General features: G+C 59.1%; 12 protein-coding genes and 1 pseudogene across 12 annotated transcripts in view; 5 read left to right on the top strand and 8 right to left on the bottom strand.

The window, feature by feature from the left end:
* The window catches only part of ACA1_252320 (oxidoreductase, short chain dehydrogenase/reductase superfamily protein), a gene marked incomplete at both ends in the record, with an annotated part of 857 nt that extends 478 nt beyond the window's left edge, over positions 1-379 (bottom strand). Inside the window, 2 exons of the mRNA XM_004367497.1 lie at positions 32-255; positions 334-379. Of these exons, the coding sequence (XP_004367554.1) occupies positions 32-255; positions 334-379 (270 nt within the window). The remainder of the gene's footprint in view (positions 1-31; positions 256-333) is intronic.
* A 557-nt stretch (positions 380-936) lies between these two features.
* On the top strand, positions 937-1,384 carry ACA1_252430 (annotated as a pseudogene).
* Positions 1,385-1,489: 105 nt separating this feature from the next.
* ACA1_252440 (carbohydrate esterase family 1 protein) lies at positions 1,490-2,431 on the bottom strand (the record flags this gene model as incomplete). Its single annotated transcript, XM_004367498.1, has 1 exon — positions 1,490-2,431. The coding sequence occupies one exon, from the start codon at positions 2,429-2,431 to the stop codon at positions 1,490-1,492; it is 942 nt and encodes a 313-aa protein (XP_004367555.1).
* A 600-nt stretch (positions 2,432-3,031) lies between these two features.
* Positions 3,032-4,270, top strand: ACA1_252450 (L1P family protein; the record flags this gene model as incomplete). Its single annotated transcript, XM_004367499.1, has 5 exons — positions 3,032-3,198; positions 3,280-3,378; positions 3,525-3,658; positions 3,762-3,965; positions 4,080-4,270. The coding sequence occupies 5 exons, from the start codon at positions 3,032-3,034 to the stop codon at positions 4,268-4,270; spliced, it is 795 nt and encodes a 264-aa protein (XP_004367556.1).
* Positions 4,271-4,377: 107 nt separating this feature from the next.
* On the bottom strand, positions 4,378-6,460 carry ACA1_252460 (isovaleryl Coenzyme A dehydrogenase; the record flags this gene model as incomplete). The annotated part of the gene is made up of 9 exons (XM_004367500.1): positions 4,378-4,523; positions 4,626-4,885; positions 4,986-5,107; positions 5,195-5,262; positions 5,362-5,483; positions 5,590-5,736; positions 5,786-5,942; positions 6,019-6,070; positions 6,203-6,460. The coding sequence occupies 9 exons, from the start codon at positions 6,458-6,460 to the stop codon at positions 4,378-4,380; spliced, it is 1,332 nt and encodes a 443-aa protein (XP_004367557.1).
* Positions 6,461-6,765: 305 nt separating this feature from the next.
* Positions 6,766-8,124, top strand: ACA1_252470 (pantothenate kinase; the record flags this gene model as incomplete). Its single annotated transcript, XM_004367501.1, is given in 6 exon segments — positions 6,766-6,968; positions 7,041-7,051; positions 7,062-7,418; positions 7,502-7,647; positions 7,722-7,839; positions 7,925-8,124. 6 exon segments carry the CDS (start codon positions 6,766-6,768, stop codon positions 8,122-8,124), a joined length of 1,035 nt encoding a protein of 344 aa, XP_004367558.1.
* A 54-nt stretch (positions 8,125-8,178) lies between these two features.
* On the bottom strand, positions 8,179-9,320 carry ACA1_252480 (Emopamil binding protein; the record flags this gene model as incomplete). The annotated part of the gene is made up of 5 exons (XM_004367502.1): positions 8,179-8,459; positions 8,569-8,684; positions 8,770-8,836; positions 8,928-9,031; positions 9,169-9,320. 5 exons carry the CDS (start codon positions 9,318-9,320, stop codon positions 8,179-8,181), a joined length of 720 nt encoding a protein of 239 aa, XP_004367559.1.
* Positions 9,321-10,149: 829 nt separating this feature from the next.
* ACA1_252490 (protein kinase domain containing protein) lies at positions 10,150-13,670 on the bottom strand (the record flags this gene model as incomplete). The annotated part of the gene is made up of 13 exons (XM_004367503.1): positions 10,150-10,289; positions 10,336-10,599; positions 10,686-10,815; positions 10,921-10,992; positions 11,064-11,153; positions 11,252-11,352; positions 11,493-11,950; positions 12,043-12,230; positions 12,432-12,533; positions 12,683-12,894; positions 12,995-13,112; positions 13,268-13,408; positions 13,560-13,670. The coding sequence occupies 13 exons, from the start codon at positions 13,668-13,670 to the stop codon at positions 10,150-10,152; spliced, it is 2,127 nt and encodes a 708-aa protein (XP_004367560.1).
* Positions 13,671-14,246: 576 nt separating this feature from the next.
* Positions 14,247-14,545, top strand: ACA1_252500 (COMM domain containing protein 6, putative; the record flags this gene model as incomplete). The annotated part of the gene is made up of 2 exons (XM_004367504.1): positions 14,247-14,432; positions 14,495-14,545. 2 exons carry the CDS (start codon positions 14,247-14,249, stop codon positions 14,543-14,545), a joined length of 237 nt encoding a protein of 78 aa, XP_004367561.1.
* Positions 14,546-14,662: 117 nt separating this feature from the next.
* Positions 14,663-15,994, bottom strand: ACA1_252510 (MIT domain containing protein; the record flags this gene model as incomplete). The annotated part of the gene is made up of 3 exons (XM_004367505.1): positions 14,663-15,558; positions 15,707-15,790; positions 15,865-15,994. The coding sequence occupies 3 exons, from the start codon at positions 15,992-15,994 to the stop codon at positions 14,663-14,665; spliced, it is 1,110 nt and encodes a 369-aa protein (XP_004367562.1).
* A 251-nt stretch (positions 15,995-16,245) lies between these two features.
* ACA1_252520 (uncharacterized protein) lies at positions 16,246-20,327 on the bottom strand (the record flags this gene model as incomplete). Its single annotated transcript, XM_004367506.1, has 4 exons — positions 16,246-16,560; positions 16,641-19,513; positions 19,604-19,754; positions 20,007-20,327. The coding sequence occupies 4 exons, from the start codon at positions 20,325-20,327 to the stop codon at positions 16,246-16,248; spliced, it is 3,660 nt and encodes a 1,219-aa protein (XP_004367563.1).
* Positions 20,328-21,734: 1,407 nt separating this feature from the next.
* Positions 21,735-24,923, top strand: ACA1_252530 (protein kinase domain containing protein; the record flags this gene model as incomplete). Its single annotated transcript, XM_004367507.1, has 15 exons — positions 21,735-21,845; positions 21,935-22,075; positions 22,173-22,296; positions 22,412-22,454; positions 22,558-22,726; positions 22,838-22,985; positions 23,063-23,267; positions 23,389-23,603; positions 23,703-23,824; positions 23,904-24,011; positions 24,076-24,147; positions 24,245-24,377; positions 24,452-24,578; positions 24,691-24,826; positions 24,918-24,923. 15 exons carry the CDS (start codon positions 21,735-21,737, stop codon positions 24,921-24,923), a joined length of 1,860 nt encoding a protein of 619 aa, XP_004367564.1.
* A 232-nt stretch (positions 24,924-25,155) lies between these two features.
* ACA1_252540 (uncharacterized protein) lies at positions 25,156-26,664 on the bottom strand (the record flags this gene model as incomplete). The annotated part of the gene is made up of 6 exons (XM_004367508.1): positions 25,156-25,236; positions 25,300-25,325; positions 25,446-25,601; positions 25,684-25,848; positions 25,968-26,153; positions 26,232-26,664. The coding sequence occupies 6 exons, from the start codon at positions 26,662-26,664 to the stop codon at positions 25,156-25,158; spliced, it is 1,047 nt and encodes a 348-aa protein (XP_004367565.1).
* Between the last annotated feature and the right edge of the window lie 12 nt (positions 26,665-26,676).

Genomic DNA, 26,676 nt, shown 5'->3' on the forward strand with positions numbered 1-26,676 from the left:
CGCCTTGGAGGCCGTAGCCGGCGTTGTTGACCACGACGTCGACCCGGCCGAAGCGGGCGACGGCCTGCGCGAACGCAGCGTCGACCTGGGCCTGGTCGGTCACGTCGAGCTGGACGGCGAGTAGTCGGTCGGTGTCGGCCAGTTCGGCCAGGCCATCGAGTGCCGACACGTTGCGTGCGGTGGCGACCAGGCGCTCGCCGGCGGCCAGCACGGCCTCCGCGAGACTGCGGCCCAGACCCGTCGAGGACCCGGTGACTGCGCGGGTAGTGGGAGTTTGAGGGGTTTGGTGAGGGTGGGGGGTGAAGAGTGCAATAAATGGCATGGGTGGCGTACTGAGCCAAACTCGAGGTTGGGGACTGGTTGAAGTGGCGTGCGACATGTTGGTTGGAGACTGTGTTAAGCTTGCTGTTTGTTGGGTGGTGGTTTGTTTCTTAAAAGAGCTGTGGCCCACTTTTATGGGCACCACGGAGCAGAAACGGCGAAGAGTAACTAAACGAGCGAGGCAAAGGATTGGTCGACGGTCTGTTTTTGCTTTTCTGTCGACCAAGGAAAAGCGGAGAACAAAGAACTTATTGGCCTGTTACCTATAGTCCGCCAACGCTAGCGGTTCTTCAGCATAAGTTCTTTGTGTTGTCAGCAAAGGACAATATAAATCAAAATGTCGGCCCGCACGCCCGCACGCCCGCACGCACGCCCGCACACATGCACGCCTGCACGCCCGCCCCGCCCGCTCGTCCAGTACTTGGGAAACTCAAACGCCAACTGGAATATGACAGATGTGGGCAACGTGAGTGATCCAAGAGGTGCAGAGAGAGTAGGCAGCAACATGCCTACAACTCTTGGCCAAACCTTGGCTGTGTACCACCTGGCTTAACAGTCAAGTAGTTTTACAGAGTTGGCCACACCTCTGCCTGTTTTGTGCACCTATGGAGCAACATGCCGCAGGCTGGCATGACCACCTTCATTGTCGTGCTCCCACCTGCCACCTCCAGCAGCAACGTGAGGGGCGTGGTGCAGGTGGAGGTGGTCAACGTGGCGCTCATCGACGACGCCGTGGTGCCTCTCGTGCGCGTCGACCTGACCCTCACCAACGGGAGGTCGCTGGAGCTGAGGTTCCCTCCGTTCAATAGGTCGGTGGCCTACGATCCGAGCGTGGGCCTCGGCGTGCTGTTCGGTCGATCAACCAACGATGGTGGGTCGTCATCGTCGAGCACAGGCCTGATCGTGGGCGTGGCAGTGGCGGTGCCGTTGGCGGTGGCGCTGGTGCTGGTGGTGATCGGAACGGGCGTGGCCGTGGCCGGGTAGCGCAAGCGTGCGCTCCGGGACCAAACTGGCAGTTCGATTGATTTCGGCGGAGCCGCTGATGTCGATGATGATCGTTTAGATCCCACACAAACAACCCAACGAGAGGATGATTCATTCGTGTATATGAACGCGCTCGATTACCTTCTCCTTCCTCTTCTTGGTGGTGAACATGTTGATGGTAGGTTCATGAACGAGGGCCGTAGAAGAGGCGGAGAGCGTAGGGCAACCATCGCTGCCAGGTCTCCTCCGTGTGCTCGCCGATCGGGTCCTTGTGCACGAACAGGTCCGTGCCCTCACAATACGCGGCGTGGCCCTGGCTCTCCGAGTCTGTCAGCGTCGCCACCGCCGCCAGCGTGCACTCGGTGGCCCAGCGCTCGACGCACGCGTTGTGGAACCCGCCTCCTCGACGCAGGCCCACGCCAAAGAAAATCGTGGGCCGCTCGCCCACCGCGGTCAGGGTGGTCCGCACCACGTGACCGGTTGCCAAAGTGGTAGGGCAGCCCAGCAGATCCACTACACTCGCCACGCCCGATGATGCCAGGCCCAGGCGCCAGTAGCTCTGACCGACCCACAGGGAAGGCGAGAAGGCTATGCAGAGGCCGAAGCTCTGGGGCCGAGTGGCCGCGATGTAGAACGAGGCGAGGCCGCCGTGGCTCGACCCGGCGATGGTGGTGCGCCGGGGGTGGGGCACTGTGCGGTAGGTGGCATCGACCCACGGCTTGATGTGGCCGGCCATCAGCTGTGCGTAGCGGTCCAGGCCGCCGTAGGCCCGGCCCGGTGCCCACTCGACGTCGGTGTACTCGTGCTCTCGGTCGTTCGGCACCACGGCCACGATGATGACGGGTTCCACCTCGCCGCTTGCTGCCATGCCCGAAATGATGCCGGCCACGTTCCAGGTCTTGTGGAAGCCGCCGCCGGGCCAGAAAGTGGTGTCGCCATCGTTGAAGTAGACCACGGGCCACCTCTTGTGCTGACTCTCTTCGTAGTCAGCCGGCAGGAGGACGTGGACCTTGTGCGGTTGGTGGTCGCCCAGCGCCAGGTTGTCGTACGTGTGGAAGAAACCGTAGGTAAACTGATCACAGCGGTGAAACACTGCCTCTTGGCCTCCCTTGGTGAATTTGTTCATTGTTGGGCTGAGTGGTCAATAACTTCGTCTCCTGAACTTGTTTCACTCCAAGTGCTCCCGTGGAAAACTGCCACGTCAGCGATAGAGATGCTGGTGGTGTTGATGGTGTTCTTGTCCTGTGCTCTTCGCTCCTCTTCACGCAAAGTCGAGCTTGGAATGTCAAGCATCTTGTTGTAGACTTCGTGCGTTCGAGTCTGGCCGTAACACATGGTCTTCCACCACTAGTGAGGAGTGCCACTCCGAGCCTGTGCTTGCACTCCCCCACGAGGTGTTATGCCCCCCCCCAAGGAACCTGAGTTTGAGGGACCTGAGTTTGTTCCCGGGCAAACGTGAAAAGTGCAGCTGCAGGTGTGCATATGGGAGCTGCTCGACCGTCGTAGCCTCTGCACAGCGAGCCTGGTGTGCCGCGCGTGGCACGCCCTCTCTTCAACCAACTGCCTCTGGGTTCTCCCCCCAATTCTTCATCGCCTCCATTTTATTTATATTTTACTATTCATTACATTTATTTTTTTACTATTTAATACATAATTCTGTAAATTTAATTTAATATATATACATTGTGTTGGCACGCCTTCCTTTGACAAACTACGCCAGAGGGGCATGTGCCGCCGAGAGATCCGAGGTGTGGAGTGGACGCCACGCATGCTCGCACGCCGGCACAAGTCCTGGAAGCACCACTTTGGCCTGCGCCTCCGCGCTGTCGATCCGTTCCGCGCCGCTCTGGCCCAGGCCGTACCACAGCTGTTGAACGACGCACGCACACGCGGGTACGCCCCACCACTGGCTGCACCTCAGCCGTCGCGTCGAGTGACCCGCGCGACACACTGGTGGTTTTGGTGGGAAAGTAGAATGACCACCGAGACGGTCGAAATCGCCGTCGCACTGTGGTACGACACTGCCCGGGAGCGCAGGTTTGTCAGGTCGGTGGTGCTGCCACATGCTATCAGGTACACACCGCACGACACACGACACACGACACACACGACACACACGACACACGACACACGACACACGACACACAACCGCCGATGATTGGTGGTGTTGAACCAATCAGATTGATTGATCACAGGCACGCAGCATCGCCCCGTGGCAGAATTGGGCTCATCACTGGGGCAGCCACCGGACAGCCCGAACTGCGACGACAGGCCGAAGAGCTGGGGGTGGCCTACTACGACGATGACCACCTCAAGAGCTTCAACAAGGACAAGAAACGAATCAAGAAGTGGGGTGCGTCGGTTACCAACAACTTCATCGCCTCTTCTCGCAGCAGCAGCGTGCACACGTTAGTCAACTACACGACTCACACCCACCTGCCTGGCACCCCCTGAAGAACGGGGGCATTGCTGCTTCCTGGCGGCGCACCAGGACGTCATCCGCATGATGCCAAGGTTTCTGGGACCCCGAGTGGGCACTTCGCGGCAGACCGTACCGCTGCAGGTGCTGCGCACCGACGTCCCACTGGCGACAGTGGTCGAGGAGCGTCACCGGACGGCCCGCCTGCGCCTGCGCAAGAGTCCGACCCTGCAGCTTGCCGGTACCCGCCCCCTGCTCTGCAACTGCGCGTGTCGTGTCGTGCGTGCGTGCGTGTCGTGTCATGTCGTGCGGTGTTTGTTTGACTTGCCCTCACCTGTTGCGGTCGCAAACCCAGTGGGCAACGTGGGCATGAGCGCCGAACAGCTCGTCCAGAACGTCGAAGCTTTCGTGGCGGCGCTCAGGGAAGAGCTGCCGTCGTGGGACCGGGTCAGCAGCATCACGCTGCACGCCACCAGGGGACCAGCGTTCACTCTCCACTCGGCCAAGCGTCGGCCTGCCGTCGATCGCGAAGAACAAGACGAGTGATTGTCGACTGACGCGAACGAGCGCCACGGGGTGTGCAAGCAACTCGAACGAATGTGAATGTATGGTTGAAGTGTGGAGTTGGAGTTGAAGTTGTGTGCAGGACCTGCTTACTTCCTCTCGACGCCGTAGAGCTTGTTGAGGTCCCGGCCGATGAGCATGCGCCTGATCTCGCTGGTGCCGGCGCCGATCTCGTACAGCTTGGCGTCCCGCAGGAGACGACCGGTCGGGTAGTCGTTGATGTAACCGTTGCCACCTGGCGTGTCGCGCAGTTAGCCACATATCCATTGCGTGCGTGTGCGGTGCGCGTGTGGTGCGCGCGTGTGCGCGTGTGCGTATGCAGTGTGTGTGTGTGTACCAAGAGCCTGGATGGCATCGAGAGCGACCTGGGTGGCCTTCTCAGCGGCGTAAAGGATGACGCCGGCGCACTCCTTGGCATCGGCCTGGCCCTTGTCGCAGGCCCGAGCGACGGTGTAGACGTAGGATCGGCAGGCACTGGTGGTGGTGTACATGTCCGCCAGCTTGCCCTGCATCAGCTGGAACGTGCCGATGGGCTGACCGAACTGAGTACGGTCGTGCACGTACGGCAGCACCACGTCAAGGGACGCCTGCATCAGACTGCAACACCACACGCACACGCACACACCGCACACACCACGACACACCACAGCAGTTAGCGTCACAAGTGAGGGATAACAGGAGGCGGGTGTGCGCATACCCAAGAGGGCCGGCGGCGAGGACCAGACGTTCATAGTCGAGGCCGGACATGAGGACGTACACGCCCTTGCCCACCTGACCGAGCACGTTCTCCTCGGGCACCTCGCAGTTCTCGAAGATCAACTGTGTGCCGTGCGCGGAAAGAGCACAAAGAGATGAGAAAATTGCATCGATGAGACACGAGGGTGGCGCCAAGCCAGGCTTCCATACCTCGCAGGTGTTGGAACCACGCATGCCGAGCTTGTCGAGCTTCTGCGCAGTCGAGAAACCAGCGAAGCCTGGACGCAGATTGCGGTGAGAAGACGCACCACTCATTTGGGAGGCTGAGTGTGTAAGGAGATAGAGAATAGGCTGGGCTGGGCTGGGCTAGGGCGCACCCTTCTCGACGAGGAAGGCGGTGATGCCCTTGGGTCCGGCGGCCATGTCGGTCTTGGCGTAGACGACCAGCACGTCAGCATCGGGTCCGTTGGTGATCCAGAACTTGTTGCCGTTCAACACCCTGGGAGCAAGTTGTTGACGTCAACACACATCCGCGAGAGCACACACGACACACGACACACGACACACGACACACGACACACGAAGAGTCGGAAGAGTCATCATACCACTTGTTGCCCTTCTTCTCGGCCTTGAGCTTCATCGACACAACGTCGGACCCCGAACCGGGCTCGCTCATCGCAAGCGCACCCACGTGCTCGCCCGTGATCAGCTGTGGTAGTGGCATCGTGCACAAATTAGCTTCGCTCCTTGGCCTGACACGCCAACAAAACAAAGAGAGGAGAACGTGCCTTGGGCAGGTACTTCTTCTTCTGGGCCTCGTTACCGTTGCGCGAGATCTGATTGACGCACAGGTTGGAGTGGGCGCCATAGCTGAGGGCCACCGACCCGGACGCACGCGACAGCTCCTCCATGACGATGCAGTGCTCGGTGTAGCCCATGCCCATGCCACCATACTCGGCTGCACGTCAATATAACAAACGCAATGGGCCAAAGTGAGACCAAGACAAGGCTGGGTGCTTAGCGCGGTGCCATACGATCGGCGGTGATGCCCAGCAGCGACTGCTCGCCCAGCTTGCGCCACAGGTGCTGCAATCATGAATTTAATAAGAATTGGTTAGTACTGGATTTTCAGATTGATAAAAAGCGCTGGGAGAAAGCGCCTCATGAGCGGACATTAATGAGCATTGTCACGAGATTATGCAAACATAGAGGGCGCACCATGGGAAATTCATTCTTCCGATCGAGCTCGGCGGCGAGTGGTGCAATCTCGCGTTGGGCAAATTGGTGAACGGTCTCCTTGAGCTCCTTCTGAGTATCATCGAAGAGGCCCTCGGCCACGGTATCCCTCAGATTGGCTGACACGCTGTAGCTTCGTGCCACCGACGCAGTGCGGAGCAGTTGGGCACCCGACGCAGCCGAAGTGGTGCAGGCCCTCGAGCCAAGAACGCGGGACGACAGCTGCACAGTTCTCCTCATTATGCAAGTCCTTCACGAGATCGAGTTTGTACTTGATCGAGATTGGCAATGGATTTACTGAGTGATTTGTCACAAAAGAGTAATGTGCCACCAATCGAAATTTCGCTGCGCCACCTTAACCTTAACCGATCCACACCCATCGCCGTCCCCACCATCGTTCACACACGAGGCCCTGTTGTGGCAGACACGCTCCACCACAAGGGACCCGGTGGCGTGGTCCTGGGAAGCTAAAGCAGCTAAAAGCAGCGATGTGTGATGACGTGGCGGTGAAGGATATCCCCGCACCGTTGGAAAAAGAAACATAGATGGAAGACGAGAGTAGCACAAGGAGGGGCCTGGTGAGCGTGGCGGTGGGCAACACGACCACGCGCATGGTGCTGTGGCGGTCACAGGCGGAGGAGGGCATAGTGGTGTGCACGGGCGAGACCGCCTCGCTCAAGTCGGACTTGAGCGAGGGCGAGGCCCTACGCCAACACCCCTCATTTCCACCCTCTACCAACACCTCAAGGTGCTCCTCCATCCTCACCAGTACCCATCTCCCGCTCGAGCGGCTCAGCTCACAATTGTGCACCGCACGAAGAACAGGAGGACGTGGGAGAAGACGCGGTGGACGTGGTGATCGGCGGCGGCTCGGTGCCTGCGGTGGAGGTGCTGCTACACGACGCGCTGAGCCGGGAGGGACCACCGTTCGCCCAGGTGCGGCTGCTCCACCGCTCGGCGGACCAGCAGCACGACGCCGCCGAGATCGACGAGCGCTCTCGGGCGAGACTGGTCGAGGAGCTGGGGCTGCGGGTGAAGCCCTCCCCATCGTGGCGGGTGGGCAAGGACCGGCTGTGCGCGGCCCTCGGCGCGCTGGCCCTGGACCCGCACCAGTCGCCCGCCGAGGACACCGCGTGGGTCGTGGTCGACTCCGGCACGGCGCTCACCGTCAACGTGGTACTGCCCTCGCCCAAGGCCGGTACGCACGACCGCACACGCACACATGTACGCCTGCGTGCGGCTGCTCCGCGAGCTTCCGGGCCTGATGGCGTGGTACCGCAGCATGGCCGGAGGTGGGCGTGTTCGAGGGCGGGCTGATCATGCCGGGCGAGGGCCTCATGCTGCGCAGCCTGTCATCGGGCACCGCACAACTGCCCAGCCTCACCTACTGGCCGGCCTCCATTCCACCGCCGCTGGTGGGCCTGAGCGTACGGCTGTGCTGCCCTCTCCTCTCCGCTCGCTCTTCGCTGCGCGACCTCACACGCGGGTGCCCTCTGCGTAGACCGAGGAGGCCATCCGCGCGGGCGTGCGACATCTGCACGTGAAAGGCGCGGTTGCGGTCGTCAAGGCGGTGGCCGCGGATCTGGAGCGACGTCGACCCCCCGATGGCAGCGAACGACGTACGCGTGCGCTCACCAATGACTGCGTGCGTCCCGTGCGTGGGAACTGACGCTAAGTACTGCGCTGGTGGCCCGTGCCTAACAGCCTTGCAGGTCCGGGTGGCGGTCACGGGTGGAGGCGGCGCGGAGCTGGTGGAGGCCCTGGAGGCCGACGCCCGGGAGTACCGACCGCTTTACGACCCGCTCCTCGTGCACCGGGGTCTCCGCGCGGCGTGGCGGCTGCACGCGGACGGCAGTGCTCGTCGACCCCGATACGACGGCGGCAGCGGCGACAACGCCTTGTGAAGCAGTCGTAGTGGGCCAATAGATGTGTGGCTCTATTCCGCGAATGCGCGGCTTCTAGTGGGCCTTGGCCTTAGCCTTGGGCGTGGTCTTACCGGGGGTGCCCACGTCCTTGGCGCCGCTGACGGTCTTCTTCTTGCCGCTGGTCTTGACGTGGGCGGCGCCACCGGTGGTCGAGAAGGCCTGGTTCATGGCGACGAAGGACTGCCACAGGAGGATGGCGGGGATGACCACCCAGATGCCGTTGGCGAACCACAGGTACACCCACAGGTACACCGGGTTGCTGCCGTCCAGGTTGGGGTTGCCAGTCAGCCACTCGGGGCAGAACGTCATCCAGCCTGCATACCACGACACGACACAACACACGACACGAACACACACGCCACACACGCACACGGAGTCAGGCTGAGCGATGCATGGTGAGGGCCGCGGCGATGGTGAGAGTACCGCCGTAGAGCTCCATGACGCAGAGGAACACCTGAACGAAGTGGCGCCAGGGCTTCCTGTTGACGATGGCGATGGCCAAGAGGATGCAGAGAATGCTGCACAGGACCACCGTGAGGCTGCATGCACCGATCGAGAAAAGGGGAGAGCGTTGGTTAGTTAGTGAGCGCGAACGCCCCGTGCGCGCGTAGCCCTCGGGCGTACAGCTCCAGCGAAACGATGGTCGGGTCTGAGATGGCCCAGCGCCTGTCGGCCTTGCCGTACTCCCTCCCTGCGCGCCAGGGAAGAAAAGAACGAAGCGTAAGGGTGCGACCAAGACAAGACAACGACCACTTCAAGCAGGTCTGGGGAGGGGCAAGTACAGAGGAAGGCGAGCGGGAAGTCCGAGGTCTCGGCGGTGCCAGTCAGCGAGACGTAGAGGAACGAGCCCTCCATGATGACGTGCACCAACATGTCGTACACATACCTAACCCGCGGCCGTTAGGCTTAATTTCCACTCCGTAGAGGGGAAGATCGGAACGAATGCAAAGAAGATGGAAGCGACTGACTGACGACGTAGAAAGGAACGGAACAGAAGAGAAAGAGAAGGAATAGAAGAGGTACCAGAGGAGGGCGAGGTTGTCGGCAAAGGAAAGGCCGCGAAAGAACGGAACGGAAAGGGCGAGGGCGCCGATGAGGCAGCCCTTCCACACGGCGATACTCTTGAGCATCACATCTCCGTCTTCGATCACTGCCTGTGCCAGAGTGTCGTTCATCTTCGATCGCAGCGGCTACAACAAGATGGTTACGAGCAAGTACTTGGCAATAAGTAAGCTTATTAACTGTTTTATTGGTTTATTTATAATTATTTGTATTTATTTTACCACAAACGAACCCTGTGATGATTTGTGTAGAAATGGAGGGCGCAAGCAGTTACAGATGGCACGGGATACCGTTAGTTTCATTTGAATTGGATTGTTGCTACAGAAGATAAAGGTGAGGGGATGTGGGATGAGTGATGAAAGATGAGGGGGAGCCGATAAAACTATTGCACTGTGCATCCGCAGCCTTCGCCAGGAGGGGGCTGAAGCCATCTGTTGAGCTCGCCTTCATAGCCGGGCACAAATGGGTCGGCGGTCGCAGTCGCGTACTCCACCAGCCTGCGATTCGAATGTTTGTTAATTCCCAACACCCGGCCCAAGCCATCAATTCCTTTCTTCATTCTCCTCCCTCTGCTGTCTTTCATTCATTGCTGTATGTCAAATAATAATCGAAACATTCATTGGCCGAGAAACAGAAAAAGGAACGTACTCGGTGGCGGCGTCATTGACAGGCATCTCGCTCGTGATGTACTGCTTAATGTCCTCCTCTGACATGCTGATCAGATGCTTCCTTTATCTTCTTATCTGTGATGTGCGATCCGCGCAGACAGCTGGCGTGGCCGTTTTCCCCTCGCGCTTGTTGTTTATTTTCCCTGTGCTCCAATTTAGACGCCGCACCTTTTTTCGCGAAGGACACGCTCCGCCTGGTCTTCACCTTCTTCAAGGTGGCGGCCACGACCACGTTTGAGTGTTTATTGGGAAGAAGGAGAGGGGGAAGGCGCAACTAATCGTTGGCAACGTTTAGGGAGTCCTCGACGTGGTCATCCAACTTCGCCTGACTCTTTCGCACCTCGCCCAACCGCTTCTCGAACGACGCGATATCTGCCGGCATGGCCAAGTCATGGAACGTCGTAAGCTGATAAGCTAAGGAGAAGGAGAAGAAGAGGAAGTGGTGTGGGCTGCTGCGTACATGATTCGAGAACGGCCTTGTCCGATGGGTGGCTGGCGTCCATGGTGAGCAGCTGCAGCAGCTGCGACGATCGCACGTAGAGCGATTCGGCCTTGCTGAAGTTGTGCAACACTTCGGCAACAGCACCGTCTCGTCCCATCTGGAGGGCCGACTCGTAGATGGACTTCTCGGCCGGTGGGCACGAGTCGTTGGGTTTCAGGTTTCGCTTGAGGTACTCGGCCTTCTTGAGTGTCGCCTTGAACTCGCTTCGCATCCGTTCCACCACTGCGTCGAGAAGAAGAAGACAAGCGTCCGTTAGAAGTGAAGCACACGAGGAAATGGCGCGGGGATGGGAAGAGGCGGGAGCAAACCCAAGCCGAGCCGCTTGGAGGCGGTGAGATTCTGCGACTGGGCATTCTTCTTGGCATACTGGGAGATGGAGTGGTAGATGTGCAGAGCCTTTATGTACAGCGCCAGCGCGTCGATCGGACTCTCGTCCACCTGCGCACGCGCCACAACCATTTCGGGGGAATGAATGGTATTCGGTCAGTCCACCCGGCACGATCAAACGCTCGAACAGGGAATGTGTCGGGGAATAAAACGCACCTTGCTGTCGGCCAGCTCGGTCACAACGGCCGTCTTTCGCACCATCAGCTCCAGGGCATCGACTATTCGTCTCTGTGTAACGTGCCCTCCCCACATGAGTACTGGCACGCAAGGGAAAGGGGGCAACGGGTGGGGGACGATACCTCTTCGGGAGTCGTATGGGTGGAGTTCGACGTCGAGGACTCGGACTCCAACAGCTCGAACGAGTCATCGGCGCCGGACGACCCAGCGCTCTGAAAAGCGGAAGCGTGAGCCAGACACAAAAGGGGTGATCAGGGCTTGAGAGCTCAAGGGCTGGGCTGGGCTGAGCGTTGACGCGGGAACGCGTTACCTCTTTTTCCTTGGGGTCGATGGTGGTGGAGGGGAACGGGGAGAGGTCAAACGATTCCTTGAACGGATTGGTCAGCGGCTTGCGTGGACCCGAGCCCCAGCCTGCAACCGCACAGAAACGACACACACACACACACCACACACACCACACACACACACACACACACGTTTTCCAAGACACGAGAACGTGAGAAATCAATCAAGCGAGCTGGAGCGGAATCGAAAGTAACAAAGCAGCAAACCTGAGCCGAAGCCTTCGCCGAAGCCGCCGGAGGAGTTGGGACTCCGGAGATAGGGGGGCGAGTTGAGGTCGCCGCTGCCGGCGCCGGCTGTTCGTATGTGCATGACCGAGCCGGGAGACGATGGGGAGCCCGTAAAGGTGGGCGGCGAGGCGGCGAACTGCGGTGGCGAAGAGTAGCCGGGGTGACCGCTGCCAACCAGGAAACCGCCGCCGCCGCGCTCGAGCGGGGACGAGGAGATGTTGTGCGGGAGCGAGGAGGGCGTGAGGAAGGACGGGTGGTAGTAGTGGTTCGTCGAGGGGATGGCGTGGGGCATGCTCCGCGGCGGGGATATGAAATTGGATTCCATGCGGTGAGGCGGCAGCGACGCGCAGATGGGCGAGCCGACGGCCATCGGCGGCGAGGGCGGCAGAATGTAGCCCACATTCGTAGGCGCGCTCCCGATCGTTGCGCTTCGCTTCCTGTATCGTGTCGACAAGAAAAGATACAATGGTTAGGACTGTCGGTGCCTGGGACGCGGTGTACTTACTCGCTGGAGCGTTCACGCGCGAACCTGTGTCCGCCATGTGACCCGCTGTGTGAAATAGGAATGGCCCGCGAGGTCGAGGTCTTGAAGGCGGTCAAGGCGGCGGTGTCGTGCACGATGAACGGATGGCTGAAGAACTCGCGCCACGTGATGCGCTCCTCCTTGTTCTTCTTGAGCAGCGCCTGCAGCAGGTCCATGCAGTCGCTCGACACCCCCTAGGTTCCGAGGGAACTTGACTGAAAACACACACACACGACACACACGACACGACACACACACACACACAATGAACACCAGAAATGAGTGTAAACACGCAGTTGCTTGCGGCCACGCCACCACTCTGGGCGAGCGGGCAAAAAGTGGATGTTACCTTGTTCGCTGACAAGGATCCGCACGAGCTCGATGTGCGTGCGCACGTTGAAAGGCGGGCTGCCGGTGAGCATCTCGAAGAGAATGGCGCCGACCGACCACAGGTCCGCCTTGGCGTCGTACGGCTGGCACAGCAACACCTCGGGCGCCTTCACGAATAGAAGTTGGACGGAATGTCGTGAGTTGCTGTGTCGTGTGTCGTGTGTCGTGTGTCGTGTGTCGTGTGTCGTGTGTCGTGTGTCGTGTGTCGTGTGTCGTGTGTCGTGCGGTCAGCTGGGGATGGGAAGGACGGGCGTACCATGTAGAGAGGCGAGCCGCACAGGGTGCTGGCCACCGACTGCGGCTCCATGAACCGCGCGAAGCCAAAGTCGGCGATCTTGAGCTCCCACCGGGTGCTGTCGTCGCCGTTGTCGCCGCCGAGCCGACCGGGCTTGGCGGCCATGAGCAGATTCTGTGGCTTCAAGTCCCTATGTACAATGTTCCGGCTGTGCAGATACTTGAGTCCCGATGCTGCGGGGAGAAAAGAACCAGTGATGACAGTTCAGCGCGATGGACAGATCGAGAGAGAGAGAGAGAGAGAGACGGGGCCGAGGGCCAGTTAGGAACGCACCGAGCTGGCGGAGAAAGGAGCGAGCGGTGTCTTCGCTCAGCCGTTTGTGCTTCTTCAAGTAGTCCGAGAAATCGCCACCCACGCAGTACTCCAATATCAAATAAATATACTCCGCTTCCTGTGTGTCGTGTCGTGTCGTGGCGCGGTGAGTGTCGCGTGTCATGTGGCGAACGTCAGTACATGTATCGGGTCAGTGCTGAGCGAGTGCGATCGGGGCATCATGCCCACCACGACGAGCTGTGGCAGTAGTGGCGAAAGGGAGAGGCGACGCACCACAAAGACCTCGTGAAGAGTGACGATGTGGTCGTGTTGGAGGCTTTTCATGATGCTGATCTCCGAGTCAAGGTGCCGCTTGAGCTTTTGGTTGGAACGCGTGAGCCGGTCCACGTCCACGACTTTGATCGCCACGAGCTCCTGTTATGCCGCAGCACACACGCACAATGCACAAGATGAAGAATTGATTTTTATGGCCATTAAAAAGAAAAGAAATGCCTTTACTTATAAAATCAAATGAATTAAGTCTGTATAAAAAGGAGAAATAATAAGAGTTGTGGAGGGGGCGTACGGAGGGGTCATCTTTGTGGTGGCCGAGATAAACGGTGGCGAAGGCACCCTTGCCAATTCGCTTGCCATCCGATACCCAGCCTCCGATGGTGAATCCCCTGCTCTGCTCCATGGCGTGCTCTTTGTACAGAGGAGGGGAGTGGTGGATGTGATAGGAGGAAGAGGATGCGGACGGAGATGAGGAAGCTAAAACTAAATACAAAAGCTAAAATAAAATAAAAAGGAGAAGAATTCGACTGCCTCCTTTTGTCCTTGTTATCCGGTCTTTCTAATCGACGTGCTTGTCTATGTTTTGATATCACTCTTTGTGTGCAGTGACATGCAAAGTCCTGCGGCCTTGGGCTTTGCCAGCGAGATCGCGAAACGAACAACAAGATTGGGTAAGTAGTGAAATGGACAAGAAAAGCTGGGTGAAATTTGTGGTGTGTTCGTCTTCCTCGTTCCAGGCCTGGCTGAGCTCCCACGTGCTGATAGATATCAGATCAGGGTACACCTTCCTCTGGCGCGAGTTGCGTCAAACGACCATGTCTCCCAGTCAAGCTCAGGAGAAGGCTGTTCTGTGCACAGGCCTGTGAGTTGCCGCACTTCTTGCAAACCGAGGCTCGCTGCGTTTGGAAATTGCAAACGAAATTTTGGACAACAAGACGAAAAAGAGCAAGAAGAAGCGAAATCAATTGATCAGAACAAGATGGCACAAGCAAAGGTGTTCAACGTGGGGCAGCTGCTCGATTTTGAATGGAAGCTGGGCGTAGCAGTGGAATCGAACAACTGCAAGAAACTCAACGCGCCCTTCGTGTCCATCCTCCTCCGGACGCTCGACGATAACGGCAAGGTGGTCTCTCACGCATTCGAACTCTCCTTTCCCGAGTTTCAGGTTCTGCTCCCCTCCATCAATCCTTTTGCTTCAGGCCTGACATTATATTGTTACCCATGTAGGAGTTTGCCAAGAACTTCAGGGACATCTCCAATCTTATGGAGAGCCTGTGAGCCAGCTCTATCTTCACCCAATCTCCCTCTTTTGCGCCGATTCTTTATTTATTGTCAATGTACTCTTCCTTCCACACACCATTGTGCCAACGTGCGCGTGCGTGTCGTTGTGGCTCTTCACATGCCCCACTTCTTGATGAACTCGGCGCGGTACTTGCGTTCCTTGTCGCGTTCCTCCTTCTCCTTCATGGCCATGAAGGCCTTCTCCCGCTCGCGTAGCGGGTCAGCGTCAGCGGCATCTCGCCGGCCCGCCTTCCGCTCCTCTCGCTCCTTCTTGCGCAGCTCCCACTTCTGCCCGAACGTCAGGTCGCGCTCCTGCTCCATCCTCGCTCTTCGTCTCCTCCGTCGCTCGGCCTCCTCGTCGTCGTTGCTGCTGCCGGTACCATCACTCTCATCGTCATCACCGCTCTCGTCAGTGCTCGAATCATCGCTCGTGTCGCTGTCGCTCGCGCGTCGTCCGCGCCTGCGTGACCGCCGATGTCCCGGTCGATCATTCTTCTTCTTGGCCGATGGCAGCGATGACGAAGTGGGAGTGGTGGCAACAGCGACGGGGCCGCCTAGGATCTCCAGCCGCACGTCGTCGTGGACGGCGTTCAGGATCCGCTCGATCTGCTCCTCCTCAGTGAGCTCCTCCGCGTCCAGTATCGACGGTCGCGTCGCGGCCGATGGGTCAGCGATCACCTCGCGGCCGGCCAACCGATTCACCCGCTCCCTGTACTCGCGGTCGACATCCTCGACCGAGCGGCCGCCGCCTTGACTGCCGTGGCCACCGCCTTGACCGCCGCCACCAGCACTGCTGGTCACCACATCCACGCGAAGCTGCATGACGCGCTCCATCAGCGCACGGTCCTCCTCGTCGGCGAAGTGGTGCTGCGGCAGACCACCACCAAGGCCACCGGGTGTTGGTGGACCCGCGGTGCCGGTCGAGGCAAGCGCAGCGAGGGCGTGCTTGGGGATGTCAAGGCCGTGGTGTGACGGTGGCTGTGCCGCAGACGATGACGGAGGTGGTCGAGCTGGGCGATGGTGAGCCGTCGGCGTGTGTGAAGGTTGCGAGGTTGTTGATGCTGACACGGTAGAAGGTGGGTTGCCTGCGTTGCCTGCACGTCATGTGTCACACGAGTAATGCTGTCTTGATGGGTTGAGGGCTTGTGCAGTTGTTACCTCCTGCTGCCAGGCGCATGGCCAGCTGGTCAGCCCGCCTCTGGTACTCGCCGATCTTTTGCAGCAGCGTCTGCCTGAAGCTGTCTGCTTGCCTTGCATCTGTCCAGTGGTTGGTTAAAGTTGCATTGATCGATAAATGAGATTGAATCTGTGAGTACCGCCATAGGCCAGGTAGAGCAGGGCAATGCCGTCGCGATAAGCCTGCACCGCCTCACCATATCGCAGCTGCGCATCGAGCTGCGTTGCTCGTGTCAATGCCTGCAACCCGCGCGCCAGCTCCTCTCCCATCTTTTTTTACGTTTTACTTTTGACCAAACCGTTTCTGAAACCAATGCGAAATCAATGATGAATTCTTTATTTTACTGGACCTATTATCGTCACCATTTTGTGGGTGACCCAACACGTGGTGTTTTTCACTTTGTTGAGCCTTGCTCGGGGGGTGTCACTCAGTTGAGCTCACAAAGAAAGGGGTAAAGCGCTGTACATAGCTCAGAGAAGGAGGAGAGAAGTAGAATGTTGACGAGATGAGAGACTGATCATCAGTCCTCCTGGGCGTCGTGGAAGTAGGAGCGGACGTAGTCGCCGTCAAAGTCGGGGCCGTTGATGTTGATGGGGAGGTGCGCGGCAGCCTCGGCTTCGGCGAGCTCGCCCTCGCGCTCGCGGAGGGCCTTGTGGCAGGCGATCTGCACGCCGAGGCCGACGATGATGTAGATGGCGCAAGCGGCAAAGAGGAAGAAGCAGCCGTCGTCCAGGGTGGCGATGACGTCGAAGCACTTGGTGTCGCCATCGAGATAGGGGCCAAAGTACTGGGCGAGGAGCGGGTTGATGATGTCGCAGCGGCTGCCGATGATGAACTGCGAGAACTGCTGGAGCTCGAGCAGCGCGGCGACGATCGAGACGACGACGACTCGAGCGCCGACCAGGCGTTGAAGACCTCGGTCACGACGAACACGCCGCGCTGCAGCCTCGGTGTCAACGGGGTGAGCCACAGAACGAGGAGTAGGAGCAGGTAGCACAGCGGGATGGCGATGGCAAAGCTGAACCAGGTGACCTGGATGAAGCGCACGCCGAAGCTGTCGGGGTTGAGCGCGCTGCTGGGCAGGGCGAGGCCGGTGGAGATGATGGAGTAGGAGGTGAACGAGTCCTCCTGGAGGAAGTTCAAGAGGAGCTGGAAGGCGCCGCGGAACTGGAACTGGAAGGAGTCGATGACGGAGCCGGTGATGAGGAGCGCGATGGAGAAGAGGAGCAGGAACGTGACGGCGGCGGTGACTAGCCACGAGAAGCGGGAGAGCACGCAGTTGGACTTGAACGCGTACGAGCACAGGGCCTCCCACTTGTGCTTCTGCTGCCCGGGAGCTCCGCGCGAGCGAGACTGGGCCACGAGGTGCGGCGCCTTGGGCTTGGGCTTCGGGGCCGACTCGAGGCGGTGGCAGGCCAGGACGACGTGAGTGCTGGCGAGCGAGAGCATGGTGGCGAGCAGGAAGCTGTAGAAGCCCCAGTGGGGCTCGACGTAGGCATCGACCCGCGCGGTGCCGGCGGCGTGTGCGGCGAGACGGGAGGCACGATGCGGAAGTGGAACGGCCACCATCATGAGCGTGAGCACGAAGGCGTCGATGAGGGACCACTTGCCCAGCACGTCGAGCGACATGAGCACACGCTCGCGGTTCTTGCGCGTCAGAAGGTTGACGGGGACGATCCAGCAGAGCAGCAGCATGACCAGCTTGAGGTAGGGCCACGCGCCGGAGAAAACGGCGATGAGGAGCGAGAGCGCGTAGACCTCGGCGTGCCACATGTCCACCACGCTGTTGCCCAGGCTGAAGTCGAACAGCGAGGGCAGCTTCGTCTGCTCGCCGCCCATCGTGACGTACATGTAGACCGACGCGCCGACCGAGGTGTTGGACGAGATGAAGAGCGCGATGTTGCTCAGGAGCAACAGCAGGACGCCGTAGCGCAGTGCCGCGGGGAAGCGCGAGGTGAAGATCAGCGCGTTGAGCCACTTGCTGCGGCGGCCATCAGTCTCCTCCTCCTCCTTCGTCTCGCCGACGCCGTCGATGGCGTCGTCGGAGAGCACGCGGCGGTCACGGTGGTCGTTGATAAGCGGCGCGTTGGACTCCTCGTCGGATGGCGACGACGACGGCATCTGGGAGATGAAGAGCGCGGCCACGGTCAGGGCCAGAAGCACGGCGAACACGCCGCCGGCGCCGGAGAAGGCGGCGATGGTGGACTCCCGGTTGAAGGTCTCCGGGCTGGACGGGTTGGTGCAGGTCGTGTTGGCCTCGAGCAGCGCGCCAAAGCCCACATTGGCTAGGAGGCGCACGGGTCCGGCCACGAGGCCGTTGAAGAGCGCCGGGATGGCCGGTTGGAACGACTGGGTGAGCAGCGCAAAGACGTTGTTGATGGCCGTGTCGAGCTGCTCCTCGGTGCCGCCGTTGGTAGCCAGAATTTGGAGCTGTGCGAGCACGAACGAGAAGTCGAGCTGCGTCATGTTGAGGTCGTGCACGGTCGACAGCAGGCAGCCGGGCACGATAATCTGGTTGTCGGTGAGGCTCCGCACGGTGGCGTCGTTGATGGCGACCTGCAGCGAGGAGTGGAGAGTGTTGTTCTCGAGCCCGGCGATCAGTACGGCTTCCTCGTAGAGGTAGGTGTCGCCGAGCGTGCCGTTGACGCTCACGTTGACCGAGAAGGCCACGGAGAGAGCAAAGGTGTCGAGCTGCGTGCGCGAGGTGAGGTTGTAGTGGCCCTCGGGCTCGAGCACGTCGAACAGGCCCCAGGTGTTGAGGCCCGAGATCGACACGTTGTGGAGGCCGAACGTGACCACGCCGAGAGACGCGACGGGGATGGGCACCGACAGGCCGATGTTTGACACGGCGACCCGGCCGGTGTTGTTGGTGAGCGCGTTCACGATCTTGTTGAGGCCGAGGATGCCATCGGCACCGACGACGTCGTCGAGAACATAGTCCACCACCGCCAGCATGGAGCTCTTCCGGAGATCCATCATGCCGGGCGGGTACACGGGCGGGACCACCGGCGGGCGCGGCTTGAGAAAGGGGCGGATGAACATATCGGCGTCCTGCAGGACGTTGGTGAGGTTGGTCTGCACCAGCTTCGTCAGCTCGGTGCAGATCACGCCGTTGAGACTGTTGGAGATGACCGAGGCGACCTCGGTGCGTAGCAGGTCGAGGAAGGTGCTAAAGTCGCCCTGGAACTCGATCGACGACACGACGATCTTGGGCGTGCATGTGGTGAGGTTGGCCGCGCTGGCGAGGCCGTCGGCGTCCTTCTGAAGCTGCAGAGTGAGCGCCAGCTTCGAGTTGTTCACGACGGCGTTGGCGCTGCCCCCCAACGCGGGCAACAAGGGCACCGAGAGACCCCAGTCCAGGGCGCACTGGATGCTGAGGCCCGCGACGTCGAAGCCCACGCCGGCCGGGGGCACGAGCGAAGACTGGAGATCGCCGAGGGTGAGCCCGGTGCACACGCCCTTGCTCACAGTGCCGGTGACGGTGACGCCGAGCCACGAACTCGAGAATTTTTGGTCGGGGATGTGGATCATGAGCCTCTTGAGCCAGCATTGCAGATCGCAGTCGGTAGGAGGCGCCGCGAGCGGTGCCGATATGTACACGGTGGCGCCGTCGGCAGCAGACGGGAGGCTGAGGGCGTCGATGTGATGGAGGGATGTGGAGGGAATGGAAGGAAGAGGAAGATGCGCGTCGAGCTGAGTCGAGCCGAAGACGGGAGCGAAGAGGAGTGGCAAAACGAGGAGTGGTGAGACGAAGGCTCTCCTTCTGATGTGTTGATTCATAGACGATCCTGCGCGGTGAAGGAGCAATCAGCGTGTGTGTGGTGGTGCATGCGGTGGCGCGTGCGCGTGTGCCGAAGAAAATGAAAAGAAAGCAGTACCAGCTGGCGTGGCTGAACCAAACAGCTGGAAGATCGTCGCAGACATGTACAAAACTGCAAAAATGACCACGTTGTGGTGACTGCTTGCAGCGCCTTCCGTTGCGTTGGGACTCGGCTCGGCCGCGCTCTGTTCGTGTTTGGAGGTCGCGAGCTGTGAGTGCAAACCCACGCCTCAAGAGGCGCTGCATGAGATTGCAAAGAGGCAAAAGGGGTAGCGCAGTGTACAGTGGTCCGGGCCTGACCTCGAGACTTGAGCATGCTGTCGGTGTGTGCTGTGTTCCTACTCGAGAGTTGCGAGATCTTTACGTGCGTGGTGTGAGCAAAACATGTGGTGTGCATCAATGGAAGAAGAATGAAAACGTTGGAGTGAATGTGATGGGCAGTGCATGTCAAGGAAAGCTACCTTGAGGCTTCGCGAGGAAATTTCGTGTTGCCGCTTCCCGAGGTCGCGGTCGAGGCCGCCCCACTTACGATGAATGAAGGCGTTCGATCCGTGATCGCTGTACTTGCGACCGGTTTCCCTCTCGGCGAGCTTGGTCGCGATGCGCACGATGGTATCTCCCGACGACAGGAAGGAAGCCTGGGTATGGCGCAGGTTGTCCACCTCCCTCTCGAAGAAGTCTGGGCTGTTGATGTCGCCCGCGGCAAGACTCCAATGCAGCGTTTCGAATAGTGCCAACAGAAAGATGGCCAGCGAGAATGGGCCTCGAATTCGCACGTTCATCTTCGCCATTCGCGCCAGGCGAGAGCGTACCCAAGGGAAGAAGCAACAATCCTGACTGAATTTACGCCAATTCTGCGCGTGTGGAGACGAGTTCGACGTCGGGGCGGGCAAGAAAGATGTATGTGCCCTTCCTTTCGAATCCGCGTAGAGGAGGCGCCAAGGCAACTGTCTTTCGGCGGTGTGTGTCTGTGGTCTGCAATTTTCACCGGGCAAGCTCCGCAGCCAGTCGCCGGTTGTGGGCTTTTTATGTCACACACGTGAGCTCGATGCCCAAGCTGGCCGAGTCGGCGGGCTACCAACAAGTTCTCGCCGTGGCGGCGAAGGCAACAACGACCTCAACGAAGGTTGAGTGGCGGTGGTCCAAGATGAAGTGGTGAGGTGTCTCCGGATCACGGAGTGAGAGGGAGAGTGTTCCCACAATAAAAAGTCGGGGACGGGAGTTACTAGGATAAAAAGGCCAGAAGGGAGGCCAAGCACCAAGAAGAAGACAAGCTTCGTCTTGTCCAACTCTCAGCAAAGCAAGAGAGGCTAAGGAGGGAGAGCGTATTGATGAGAAACTAACATGCACCACCAACAGAATAATGATGTTGAGACCATGTTAACCCATAGTTCATTCTGAACACTCACCCGAGGCCTCTTTTGCTTTTGCTGCGCTTGAGCCGAAAGAAAGCCACTTGTTTTCCACGTTGTGCACAGCCGCCACCACCACCACAGCCTCGGCTCTCCTTCTTGTCACGATCAGCGCCGTCCCGCCGAGCCTACAGGGACCTTCGTTTGCGTGATGGAGCACTTTGGCCGCTGGGCTGCGGAGAGCCAGTTGGCGGGAAACTGCGGATTTTGAAGAATGATGACAAAATAAAACCGACAGATACTTGAAATGTCGCGAGAAGTGCGCCTTGAGCTTGGGACGTTCGTTGGGTTCTGTCATCTTCCTGTACTTGCGTGGCGGCAAAGGCTCCATTCTTGGGAGAAATCCCGGAAGCAAGACGAGAGCGGCAATTTGTAGAACACCACAAATCGCGAGCACGAGCACGAATCATCGCCCAATGCGCGAGAGGGGACATCCGACGCCAACTACATCATCTCAGTAAATCACATCCAAGAGCTGCAGCTCTGCCTCCAAGGCCGCAAGGGCCAACGTTATATGTAAACATTGCACATATCCACCAAAGCATCAGCAAGACTCTAAGGACGGAGAGATCTTGTGTACAAAGGAAGGCAGGCTTTTGATTTGATTTGTATATAGTTGTATAGTTTTCATCCCCTCTACTCCCCAACCTCATCTTCTGCTCCCTCTTCCTCCTCATCTTATCCATCTCCATCTCCTCGGATCCTCTCCATCCATCTCCTCGCATCTTTTTCGCTGCACGACGTGTTCGATCGAACCGGAGCACCAGCAAAGCAAATATGGAGCAGAACAAGAGATTCACCATCGGGAACTACGTGTCGGATGGCAAGCGCCTCGGCAAGGGCGCCTTTGCCACCGTCTACCTCGGCCATCACAAAGACAACCCCTCTGTATGCGTTTCCCTCCCTGTTCCCTTCTCGTCGCCCATCTATTTACTCACTCCCGCGCGTTGTTGTATGCACGCGCCGTCGCATAACAGGAGCTCGTCGCGATCAAGGTCGTGGACGTGGAGCGGCTCACGCGTTCCAACCAGAGGCTCAAGCGACAACTGGACTCGGAGATCAGCATCATGAAGACTCTGCAACACGATCACATCGTCACCCTTCACGAAGTCATCGTGGTTCGACACCCTCTCTCGTCGCTTTGAACCTCTACTCGTCATCATGTACTGACGTTCATCATCGGGCCAACATCGCGGCGTCACGACAAACGCACAGGGAACGGAGTACATTTACTTGGTACTCGAGTACTGCGTGGGCGGCGACTTCTCGGACTATTTGAAGAAGCACAAGCGCAAGCGACTAAGCGAAGACACGGCTCGTTGCTTCCTCCGCCAGCTCGGTATGCTCTTGTTTGACGCCCGTCTCTCTCTCTCTCTCTCCTTGTCCCTTCTCGCTCTCTTCGCTTCCGCTAAGCCACCGCTTTACTCACCGCGGTCTCTTGCGTACACGCGCAGCTTCCGGTCTCAAGTATCTGCACAGCAAAAACATCATCCACAGGTATCGTATTGTATCGTGATGTGATGTGACACTCGTGGCGTTAATGTTGTCGTTGTTAGCACCGGTCGTTATAATCGCTCATACAACGTACAACGCACAATAGGGACTTGAAGCCTCAGAATCTGCTCATGGCCGCCAAGCCCGGTCGGTCCGGCGGCGACAACGGCGACGACAGCACTCGGTGGGAGCTCAAGATCGCCGACTTTGGGTTCGCGCGGTTCATGGAGCCGCAGTCGGTGGCCAGCACCCTGTGCGGCTCGCCTCTCTACATGGTACGCCCGTACACTCGTCCTCGCATCTTCTTCTGATTCAGCTGCTCGCGAGGCACCTTCCGAGATCGCACACATGTGGTCGTTAACGGCAATCATTGTCTATTCGCGAAGGCGCCCGAGGTGTTGCTGTGCCAGCCGTACGACGCCAAGGCGGACCTGTGGTCGGTCGGTGCCATCCTCTTCGAGATGCTCACCGGAAAGCCGCCTTTCAACGTGCGCACGCACATCGAGCTCGTACACATCCTGATCAGCGAACAAGGTAACACATTCATCCCCCCCCCTCCACACTCACAAGCAATTGAACGCCGTTGACATCTGTGATTGCGCTTCGTACAGTCAAATTCCCGAGAGATCTGGGGTTGTCGAGCGATTGCATGGACCTGCTGCAGGCGCTGCTCAAGAAGAACAAGGAGGAGCGCATCACGTGGCGCGAGTTCTTCAGCCATCCGTTCATCGTGCACGACACCGCCGGCGCCGCCTTGACCACCTTCTGCAGGACCCCGATCTCGCAGGCCATTCCGATAGCACACGGTGGACACAGGTTAGCGCTCGAGGCTCCACCACCACCACCACCACCATCAGAGTATGTCCTCCTGTGCCCAAGCACCGACAATTCTAACCATCATTCTCCCCCCCCCCTATGTGCGATCGAACGTTCACAGGAAGCGCAGCGTAACGATGCAAAGCACACCCACCAATTCGAGCACCGAAATGCTTGTGCTGCCCTCGCCGCCAAACTACGGCTCGCCCGGTTCCTTCATGCACATACCGACAATCGCCGGGGGCAGCAGCGGTGGCAGCGGAGAACTCAACTCGCCCACCTACCTACGGAGCCCTCACTCCTCGGGCGGTTTCAGCGTCGAAAGCTATGGTTCGGGTACGCCTGCGCCCCCCTTTCTCGGCTCGGCAAAGCTCAAGGGCTCACAATGACACACACACACACACACACAACACACAACAATGGCATGCGCGGCAGGGTGGGGCTCGGGTCTACGCAGGCCGCTGACCAACCCATTCAAGGAGTCGTTCGACCTATCTCCGCTCCCCTCCACCTCCGCCGCCAGCACTACAACCGAGTCGGAACCCAAAGAAAAAGAGGTAAGGAACCACCAGCAAGCACACCGCCAAGGACGACTGTCATCGGTTCCGCTCACACTTCTCCGCCTTTTGTGTCCAGGGCGCTGAATCGTTCGAGGACTCGTTTGAGCTGGTGGAGTCGACCGACTCGTTTGAGCTGCTGGACTCGTCTGAGTCGTCGGCTTCCGCGTACACATCCCCCGAAGAGGTATGTTGGCTGGCTCCCCGTTTTCGTCTGTAGATTCGAAAACTAATTCGACTGGTTTGTGCAGCGGCACGTGATTGATGCCCTGGCGCTGATGGTGCGGAAGGTGACGGTCGTGATCGAGCTGGCTGATACCAAGGTTCGTCCCCGGTTTGGTCCCAAAGGTGGGTTCATGTTTCGTTTCGCAACTGACGCGCGCTCTTTTCTTTCTGTTCTTTCTTCTGTCATTTGAGCAGATTGACGAGAGTCCGCTCGACGCGCTGGCGCTGTACATAAAGGCTCTGCACATCCACCACTCCATCTCCCAGTATGTCAAGAAGGCCGCCCAGTCGCACCACCACCTCGCCTACTCCTCGCGCCTCGGTTTAGGTTGGCTCCCTCTATTTCCCCCCCCCCCTCTTTTCCCCATCGTTCGCTTACACGTTTTTGTTTTGAATGGGCAGTGGTGGAACGGATGCGCGGCGAGTTCACGCTGACGCTCAGAAAGGCCGAGTACCTCAAACGAAACCTGAAACCCAGCGACTCGTGCCCACCCGCCGAGAAGTCCATCTATGAATCGGCTCTCAGATGGTAAGTCTCTATTGCACCTCACGGTCGGACTATATTGTCGTGTGCGGTGGTGTGTGTGTGTGTGTGTCTGCGCGCGCGCGTCTGCGGAGCTTACGGTGCTTTTTCTTTCAAGGGGCGAGAAGGTGCCACCTTCGAAGTACTGCGCCACTTCAACAAGGCGGAATCGCTCTACGTGCGGTCGTCGCAGTTGCTGCAGCTTCTCAGCGGGGAGGCCATCCACCCGTCGGACAAAGCCGTCCTCGAATCATGTACGCAGCACACCTCAGTGGCCCACACCACTGGCGCTCCTTCATCTTGGGCCGCACACTCACTCACGTCATACACACGCTACATCGGCAGACATAGCGTCGTTCGAGAAGCGATTGCGAGAAGTGCGAAAGAAGCAGACGGTACTGGACGGTCAGGTCACCGGCCCTCGCACCATCACTCGTGACTAGCAGCGCCATCTCCACTTCATGTGATGCCTCTCTCTCCCCTCAGCATCACCATCACACACACATTTACATAAACACACCACTCTCACTGTCGCGTGTGAAAGAGTCAGTTCTTCTTCTTCTTCTTCTTCTACTGCTGGAAGCTAGAAGTCGAGTTGGAGCTTGAAGAAGTCCTTGACAGAGGTGGAGAAGTAGCCGTAGCCCTTGCCGCCGATCACGGCGTACTGGTTGCCGCCCAGGTGCGTCGTCGTGTGGCCGAAGCGAGGGCTGATCTCGTCGCCCGTCACCTCCACCTTCTCCCACGTTGACGTGTCTGCGCATGCGCCACCGTCATGGCGTGGCATCATGTGAGCTTACATGTGGATGATGGGCCTTCATGAAAGTGAAGGTGAAGGTGGAGATGTGCTGCTGGGTAGAAAAGATCAGATCGTACCAGTATCGAGAACGTAGACTTCCATCAGCTTGTCGCTGAGCGACATGTCGTAGCCCAGGAAGACGAGCTTGTCACCAGAGGCGGTGATCGAGAAGCCAGCGCGCGGGTTCACGGGCTTATCGCCCTTCGTCTTCACCAACGACCACTCCAGCCGCTCTGGACGTGCGTGTGCGTGTGCGTGTATGATTAGTTGATCGGCACGACGATGGGAAATCAAGACTCAACGCCGGTGTGCTACCGGTGTCGAGAACGTAGGTCTCGAGTTTGGTGCTGTTGATGTCGGGCGAGATGACGTAGATCTTGTCCTTGCCCACGGCAGCCACCGCGAGCTCCTTCTTCTCCTTGGGTCCATCGCCCACGATGGGGAGTGTGTTGGCCGTGGCCGAGTAGAGCGTGTTGTTACCTGCCCGCAACTCCTCAGTGAGCGAGATGTGTCGTGTGCGTGTGCGCACGCGTGTTGTGTGTCGTGCGTGTGCGATGGTGCGTGTTGCATGCAATCGAGGCGGGTGGGTGAAGTAGCACCCTTGTTCCACACCATCACCTCGCAGGAGGCGTTCTCGTTCTTGGCGTTGAGATAGTTCTCGCCGAAGAACCACACCTTGTCAGGGTTGTGGGTGGCCTCCGACACGAAGTTGGTCATGTTCACCGTCTTGGTGGCCTTCTGCGATGCCGGGTCGAGCATGGTCACCCGCGACGTCGTGAAGTCCTCTGCACGCCAGGCAAACATCGCATCATGATTGGAATCTAATTCAATTCCAGGAAAGGCACCACACGAGAAGGGCGTACTCATGTCCAAGGTAACCATGCCCTTCCTCTTCAAGGGGCCGAGGGTGGTGAGGGTGCCCGCGACGATGAGCTGCTGGCCGAAGAGGTGCCCACGCGGCCCGGTCTGTGGGAACGGGGCGCTCACCGATTTCTCCTCCCAGTGCCATTCGTCCTTTGTGGTGTCGACCTTGTACACGCTCGGGCGGGCGAAGGGATTGAGGGTGCGAGTCGAGGGCAGGACCAGCAGGTGCCCATCATCGACCTTGATGGTGTGGTGCCCGAACATGTCCTTCTTAAATTCGCCACATTTCCGAGCATTGGCCTTGGCCGCGTACGTGCGCCGCTGATGGTGCAGGAAGAGGGCAGTGGCCGAAGGCGCCGAGGAAGAAGCCGAGGAGGTGCCGATGGAGGGCAGCGCCGTCAGGCGGGCAGCGCGGCTCGTGCTGCTTCTCATCTTCTTCGAAAG

Source organism: Acanthamoeba castellanii (assembly GCF_000313135.1).
Source record: "Acanthamoeba castellanii str. Neff unplaced genomic scaffold scf7180000084768, whole genome shotgun sequence".
NCBI lineage: Eukaryota > Discosea > Longamoebia > Acanthamoebidae > Acanthamoeba > Acanthamoeba castellanii.